Genomic DNA, 9,003 nt, shown 5'->3' with positions numbered 1-9,003 from the left:
CTTTTCCCGGGTCCGGGCCGAACACCGGGCCTAGTCCAGGTCGGTGGCCGGTTTGGACACCCCTCTATCGATTCTTTCTATTGAGCTGCTGGCTTTTCCTGGTCAGCCAATTCTTTAATAACTGTATTCAACAATTAAAGAGGTTTAAATTGAAATTAGATCCCAATGAATGCAATGATTTTTTTCTTTTTTTTTTTAATGTGAGGGATGCAATGATTTAAAAGCAAAAGGTCACGTTAAATCTATGCTCATTGACTGCAAAGATGCTGGATTGTATGATCTCAGTTATGATCACAAGAGCATAGATTTGCTGTAAATCTAGCTGTAGATATATTTATTTATTTTACTTAATACAGAATCATACAAAATGGGTTTCTTTCAACTCAAAAAAGGATACAAAACTAAGCAAAATTGAATGGTACAATTGGACCGGTTAGGCGTGCATCAATCTGTTGCTTCAAAAATCATGCCAGCGTCGTAAAAACTCGGTCTTGAGCCCTCATTGCCTGCAAGAAGAAAAGCATGTGTAAGAAAAGGGTGGAAACTTAAATGTATTCATGGAAAAGGACTAAAATATTTATTTATTTATTCATCAAGCAGTTACAGTACAGATGTTTATGAAATTAGTGGTGATTAGTTCAGCAAACAAATTTTGTACATGGTGATATATCATGTATAACTCATGATGCCATGTCTTCAGGAATGGTAGAACCGTGAACTCTGTTCCTGGCCTTTATTGCCTGAAAAAACAAAGAATCACATGAGATTTATCATAGATAGCTAGCAATTGGAGAGTAAAAATTGGCAGTTACGAGTTTCAGAAATGATCCATTGATGCTAGAACTTAACAAAGTGCAGATGTTGAAACGAATGAACATTTGGTACTCGGTGAGGATTATGACAAACAAACTAGAAAATCATTCTTATCAGCAAAACGTATCTCATTTACAGTTTATTGATACTATTGAAGTTGTGAATTCATTATGAAGTTGGGATAGTAAATTCTCAACATAAACTCAATTGAAAGAAGTCCTAGACCTGTATAGAGACACTCCTTTATTTATGTTAAAGATAAGTGTTGAAACTAACATAATAACTATATACAGTCAAAGATGACGCGAGAGCAGGTCATCGAATATCAGAATTAAATGTATTCCAGAAACATGTGACTACTAAAGGAAAAGGGTAAAGCAGTTTGTTTAGATAATTGACAACTAGTACAGTTTTATAACAAAGAGAGGGTAAACAATCCTAACACACCAAAACCAGACAACTTAAAAAAAGATTCTCAAATACTAACAACTTATGTATCCAACCTGATGGAAACTAGTCAGCAGAAGAATTGTTTGATATTCCCATCAGCGAAAGTTCTGACCAATAGAAGAAAATTAACAAGGATATGACAATAGTTATTATCTTAAAGGAGGAGACGACCCAAAATGGAAAAAAATGGAAGAATAAGATTCATGTAGTGTACCCCAAAAATTTGGGATAAAATCTGTTGTTGATTTTGTAGAAGGATATTTTCATGTCATCTTTTGCTCATTCCAAAATCTTTCAATCTCTTCAAATGTTCAACAAGGAAACCTTGAATAACCAATGCTTCAAGTAGAAAGCTCGTATATAAGTTTTGAACTCTACAATGTGAATGCGTTTCCATAGATCTTTCCTCCCTGTGAGAGCCTTCTTCCTCTAATTTGATTGCAATTTGTGACAAAGCATATCATACTTTGGATTGTCATGTTTCCTTTTTTGCATTCAAGCAATTTTGATCTATAGCTTTAACATTATAAATATAACTTGATTTGGTCTATATGCCTTTGTAATGTCAGGCAGTATGGTGTGATTAAACCCGTATATGAGAACCTAAAAAGATAAATATACGAGGAGAAATGCTATCAAGGCTTAAAAAGTCTCATTGATCCATCACAGAGTTTATATGTTTATGAAACTAATGTTGAGTATTTCAGCAAACGAACTTTGTACTTGGTGATTAATCTTAATCTTTATAATAGAAAAGACCAGCTCCCGTTGACGAGTACATCTGAAATTAAGAAAAACTCATATTTCTATGCAAACATAAGGTCAAACTATTATAACCCATATGGGCCTAATTACTTCACATTAAATAAATATTCAATAAATTTTTTTTTGGAGAAGAAATATTCAATAAAAAGTTGTAGATAAGATTCACAAAAGTGCTTACTTCTTTCTCCCAGTCAGTGTATAATGTAATGGTTAAAAGCAACAAGACTTGCACAATCAAGCCGAATATAATTCCTACCAAAAGGCCCTGCATATCAAATATCAACATCCATAAATCTGTAACCAGATGAAAGTATATCTGGTATAAGCTTCATTCAGTAGATAAAGAAGAATATTTCACCTTTCCTCCGACATGGAAGAAAAAAGCCAGAAGAATTGCACAAGGAATGCCCACAATGTAATAAGCTCCAAGGTTAACAAACGCACCGATTTTCTGCCAACCACATCCTCTAGCAGTGCCTAAACAACATTATCTAGTAAAATATAAAGACCATGATAGAAAATTTAATGAATCCAATATTTCAAAAAGTAAATCTTAACAAATTTCAAACCTGAAAGTACACATTGAACTCCATCCATAATGTTAGATAATGCAAGTATCGGCATCATAGTTGCCACGTACTTCACCACTTCCTCTTCGTTGCTATATGCATATCCGCAAATGTTACGGATCAAGACTACGGTCAACCCAACTATTAAGGCTTCAGCAATGGCCAATAAAACTACAACTTTTACTGCTAAGCGGGCTGCCTGAGGTCGACCAGCACCAAGTTCATTTGAAACTCGTGTACTACAAAACATGCATATAAGAACTAGTGGAAATTCAAACTATGCATCATAAGTTTAGTTATAGGGTTGGATAAATTACAAGAAACATCATTCATCTATACCATGTTTTTGAAGATCCCTCTCATCTATAAAGTTAAAAAAATCATTTTGTAATGGAATTTTGTTCTTCAAACATTTGGGTATAGGTTTGCACTGTCGTAGACATCTAGAACACGTCTACCAAAGTGAAAAAAACATGGTAACAGAGGAAAAAGTTAAGTTTTCAAACAAAGTGAATTTTTTTTTAAAACTTTTAACCACTAACCTAGAATTTTGACTTGGACATGTCTGTCTGGATGTGTGAATAATCAAATTCCATTAGAAAACTATAGATTTCATTGATGGTCATAGATGAGGAGGTTATTAGTCAAATTTTTTAGATGGGGAGTTTTTAAAAAACAGGACATAGGCGAAAGGGATTTCTTGTAATTTAGCCAATATAGTTTAGCATACCTTACTGCACCACCAAGACCATAGGGGATCATGAATAGCATTGCAGCAGTGTTAAGGCTGAAGAGATAAAAGACACTTAGTATGTGTGAAGAAATGTAAAAATAAAAATTAAAAATAAAAAAAAATCAAATTTATATCCACAATTTTAAAAATGAAAATGAAATCTTACGTGATGGATAATACAGATGTCTCTAGCTGTGGATGAGGAAGAAGACCGGAGAGAAGCACAAGGAACTCAAATGACCAAAATTCCAAGCTGCAACAAAATATATAAAAAAAAAATTAAATATCATCATTAAATTAATAAATTGTGCATATTTGTATCAAAATGAAAAATGGTGATTACCACACCATAGCGGCCGATGGAATAGCTAGCTTTATGAAGCTGAGAACATCATGGAAAGCCTCTACTGAAAAACCAGTCCAAGTTCTTTCACAAGAAGGAGAAAACTTGACATAAAGTACCAATAGCAACACGTTGACCCAGTATGAGATAGCATTTGCCAAAGCGGCACCTTTGTTCCCTAGGCCAGATTTGAACACTAGAAGCCAGCATACTAAAATATGAAGCAAAGTAGTGAGACCAGAACTTAGCATCGTTGGAAAGACAATGTTTTGGGTCTGCAAAAATCTTATGAGACATTGAAGGAGACCATAAGCAAAAACTGATGGAATCATCCATCGAGCATATAATCCTGCTTCTGCAGAGATCTCTGGATCTTGGCCAAAGGCTGTAAGTATTTGACCGGTATAGGCCCAAATTATACATACAGGGACAGCCACAGTCATAAGAACAAGCATTGCCCTTTGCATATGTATGCCAAGCATATAGTGTTGTTTTGCTCCAAATGATTGTCCACATAATGTCTCCAATGCACTTCCCATGCCCAACTGTCAGTAGAAAAGGAACAAGGCCAATATTTCATAATTAAAAACAAAGATATTGACCACTTATATCTATTACTTCCATGAAACATAGGAAATTCCAAATTGAAATTTTTTATGTTTTGTAAGAGATGAACATTTTGAAAAGTAAATAGTAAAAATAGATATTGATGCTCCTGTATTTTAACTACAATCACAAATTATACACACAAATATATATGTTAAATATACAAAGTTTCAAGTTGCACAACGAAAAAGGCTATGAAATTTCTAGAGAGAATAAGAGAACATAATTACATAGGTGTATCATTGAGAATTTAAGATTTTCAACAATACTTAACAGCTAACAAACTTATACAAGGAAATGAACCTTTTAAAATGCCAGTTACATAGATATCCTATGTGCTTAAAATTTATGAAACAAAATGAAATTGCAACGGCTAATTCTAACAAAATGAGAGACTTAAAAGACTAAAGAAAATTCTTCTTTAACTTTTCACGGCCAAGTAAAATGCGAAAATTATAGATAAATTACGAACTAAAAACAGTAATTTGTTTTGGTAAGTGAATAAATTTTTATTCCCATGGCACTAAAGTATACGTAACACCCAGGCATGCCTGAGTTTACATCAAACACCTACTCCAAATACAAAACACAATAAGAGCGGATATTAGCATGATAAACTCTAGTAAACTTTTCTTTCTTAATCTCCTGGACAATCTCTCTCCAAACTCTGGTAAAAAAATCATAGTTAAACACCAAGCATCCAATATTTTCAGGTTGTGACTGACAAAAATGCATTTTGATGTATAATCCTCATTTCTCTACTCTATCCTGTGTCAACAGCCTTAAGCAACTGCTGTCCGTGCTGTCAAGCACTGCTTATGCACATTTAGAGGGTTTCTGGACCACTGAGGACAAAGAAACTGGTGCATGATCATCTCATATAAGCTGAAACCTGTATTATAGAACCCACAATGATATCACCTCAATTCTGCTTTTGATTATCCTCTTCGATTGCCAAGAATCCCCATTTTTAGCATGTTAACATGCCAGATAACAAGACATTTCAAGAAAACATGAACCCATTTGATCCAAAGAGGATATTTTTGCGATGAATACCCAAATAATTTTCACTTGTGAAGCATGTTCCAACCCTCAGCATAGTATACACCGATTAAATTCGTGCCACTTCTAGGACTTACCAAACAACATGAGGTGAATGTATACTTGTTTTACTAAATGGGCTTGTTCCATACTAATGAAACCAATAAGATAAGTCTTTGGGAGATGATTTTATTTTTTTCTCAACAATCATACATAGCTTAGGATGACTCAGCGATTTCTGAAGGTTTCAAACAGGAAACAAATACGTGTATCTGGCTTGTAAAATGCAACGAGTAGACCAGATGTAATAACTCTCAATAAGTTCAACGCCAATAGGCCTAGGCTTAATATTTTTTTTCACCTCAAAGAGGTACATGCTCAAGATAATCAAATTATTTTCACTTCTAAGACTAAAACAAATAATATGACTTTGATTTTTGCATAATTTTTCTAAAATTCTTAAATAGTGATGAAATCAGTAAGATAAGTCTTTGGGAGAGTGGACTTATTTTCCCAAAATAATACATAACTTATCGATTTCTGATGGTCTCACACCAGGATAATGTTACCAGTATCTACCTGGTAATCTGCAATGAGTATACCTGATGTACAACCTCTCAATAAACCATCAAAGTTCACCATAAAAATCCCATACTTTTTCTCCTCAGAAGTACATATTCAAAATAATCAAATTATTTCCACTTCTAGGACTTAGCGAACGATATGAGGTGAATGTTTGTGTGTTTGTTTACTGATGCAACAAGCTAAGTCTATCAGTGACCCACCTTATTTTCTCAAAAAATCATACTCAACACGACCTACCGATTTCTGACAGTCACAACAGGATACCAATGTCCATAGCTTCCTTGTAAAATGTAACAAACATACATGATGTAATACCACTAATGAACAATTAAAGTTCATCATAAAAAAACTCATTATTTTTGAGAAAATCATAAACAGCTCTCGTTCAAAATGATTATTTTATTGACATTTCTAGGACTTAACAAACGATATGTGGTGAATCTTTGCATATATTTTTATATTAGGTTCCTTCAATTCCAATGAAACTAACAGGATAAATCTTTATATGAGCGACCTTATTTACTAAAAAGATCCGATGGTCTCATAGTAGGATACAGATGTCCATGACATGACCTGCAAAACGTAATGAGTAGACCTGATATAATACCTCTCAACAAACCATCAAAGTTCATCATAAAAAAAACTTATCTTTTCCTAGAAGTGGTATGTGTTCGAAATAACCAAATTCTTTTCACTTTGAAGATTTAACAACGAAAATATATGAGGTGAATGTGTTTTTTTTATGGGTTTCTGCAAGAGGTGATGAAACCAGCAAGATCAGTCTGTAAGAAAGTGACCTTATTTTCTCAAAAACCATACACAAGTTTGCAAGAATTATCAATCTTTTGAGCACTGTACAATACCAATAACGATATTTTACGTCTGCCTTTTAAATTGCTAGCTATGAGCAAACCTGATGTAATACCTCTAACAAGCCATCAAATAAGTTCATCATAGAACACTACAGTTTTCCCCAAAAAAGTTAGAATTTCAAAATCGGTAGATTTTTTTTTCTCCCACTTGTAAAACACACGAGCATGAGGTGAATGTTTATATATCTATCTCAAATAGGTTTCTCCCAACACTGATGAAACCATCAAGATAAGTCTATTGAGTGTGACCATATTTTCCCGAAAATCACAACTAAATTTCAGACAGTCTCATAACAAGATATCACTAACCATATTTGCCCTCCAAACGCAATATCCAAACACATATTTGCCCTTATTTTCTTAAAAAATAAAAGATTAATTTGAGGAAGTAATTTCAGTACCATCAAGCTGAAGCCGGTCACCCCGGCAAAGGATGTGGCCATGGAGGCACCAGAAAGAGCAAGCTCACCAAGATGACCCACAAACATGACTGAGATAAACTGCAGGCTGTACTGAAGGAGGCTGGATGCAATAAGAGGCTGCCAGCCACAGCTGCTTCTTGGTCTCAAAAACCATGCCCTCTCCATTAATGGAGACAAAGATCTCAATGACAGAGCTTTGGATGAGAGGAGATTCAAGGGTCGGCTTCTCCATCTTTCCACTTGTAATAATTCCAAGTTCTTATATATCGTTATTGGTATTGTACAGTGCTCAAAAGATTAACACAATCCTCATCTCTTTCTATATATAGATACCGAGATATTATTTGTTTGCTTATAACTAGATGGCATCGATCTCCCTTGGAAAATGCGCACCTCCTCAGGACCCACCGAAATCTCCACCGTGAGTCCCCTCACAGGGATGCACCTCCCTCTTCCTTCCGCTTTCCACTCTCCGTCTGCACGAGGGCAAAACCATACTTTCCCCCTCTCGCTATATATATATATATATATATATATGAGATTAATGGGTATCATTGTCATAGGAGGGGATTTCCTTCTATGACGCCTCTAAAATCACATGATTGAGCGACATTATGGATGATCCGCTCCGTTGAACTTGATCTACATATTCTAAAACCCCAACACACCAAATTTGGGTTGAATCCGTCATCGTTTGACCCTTCATCCACTCGTATCAATTTTAACGGTTTTGAATGAATAAAACTTTTCACATGGCTCGATGGAAAGTCAAACGACGACGGATTCACCCCAAACTTGGTGTGTTGGGGTTTTAGAATATGTAGATCAAGTTTAACGGAGCGGATCATCCACAATGTCGCTCAATCATGTGATTTTAGAGACGTCATAGGAGGAAATCCCCTCCTATGACAAGGATACCCATTAATCTCTCTCTCTCTCTCTATATATATATATATATATAAGTAAAAGAATTTTTAAAATGTTAAAAGGGTTCTATCAGTAAATTACATCTTAAATATCTAAAACCATACCCCAACATACCTCTTTGTCGTCTGTTCTTTTTGTTTTTTGTTTTCCCGTCACTGTCTCGCCGCACCAAAAAAAAGAAAAGAAAAGAGAAGGAGAAGACCGAAGCATCGACTTCGAGAGGGCATTAGGTGCGTACCTGGGAGGAAAGGTAGATAAACAAATCTAGGTTTTACCTTTATCTAATCTCCATCTTAGCATCACTATTTAATATTACCAACATACCTACACGATGCATAAGGGGAGCAATCATAATTGCTCTTTTTGTCTCTGTGTGGATCAGTCATGATCCGACCTAGTTGTAAAAAAATTCGTGCTAAAGCTATAGCAATTGAGGTACTAATTTGTTGTTATACTATAGTGGCATTAAATGATTTGATATGTGTTATGTATTATAATTAGTGGGATGACGTTATTGATGATTATTTTGTACGTCGTATTTAGGGATTCCACAAAACTCTGAGGAAGTATTTGTTGGGACAAACCCGGGGCCCAATAGAGCAGGGTTGCAGCAATAGTAGAGCAAAAGTAGAGATAAAATGATAGACACACAGATTTACGTGGTTCGGCATAAAATTACCTACGTCCACGGGCAAGGATAGAAGAATCCACTATGAGGAGAAAACTCTGGAGTTACAATCTCTTTTTACAAGGAGATACTCTCTTTCTATTTTTTCTCTCTCACACTTCTATAAGAGAAGTTGTTTCTGGAATGAGTTTTTCCTTACGGATTTGGTGCCTATTTATAGTATTTTAAAAAATACTATGCATAATAAAA

The 9,003-nt window shown here is 34.9% G+C and overlaps 1 protein-coding gene across 1 annotated transcript; it reads right to left on the bottom strand.

The window, feature by feature from the left end:
* On the bottom strand, positions 307-7,492 carry LOC109845406 (protein DETOXIFICATION 16-like). The gene is given in 10 exon segments (XM_020414660.1): positions 307-506; positions 659-740; positions 2,207-2,293; positions 2,387-2,505; positions 2,598-2,836; positions 3,328-3,384; positions 3,497-3,583; positions 3,674-4,218; positions 7,179-7,317; positions 7,319-7,492. Coding segments are annotated over 9 exon segments (1,446 nt in total). The 5' UTR covers positions 7,432-7,492; the 3' UTR covers positions 307-506; positions 659-680.

This window comes from Asparagus officinalis, chromosome 6 (assembly GCF_001876935.1).
Source record: "Asparagus officinalis chromosome 6, Aspof.V1, whole genome shotgun sequence".
NCBI classification, from domain to species: domain Eukaryota; kingdom Viridiplantae; phylum Streptophyta; class Magnoliopsida; order Asparagales; family Asparagaceae; genus Asparagus; species Asparagus officinalis.
Note: the sequence above shows the minus strand (reverse complement) of the source record. Positions and strands in the feature narration are given on the sequence as shown.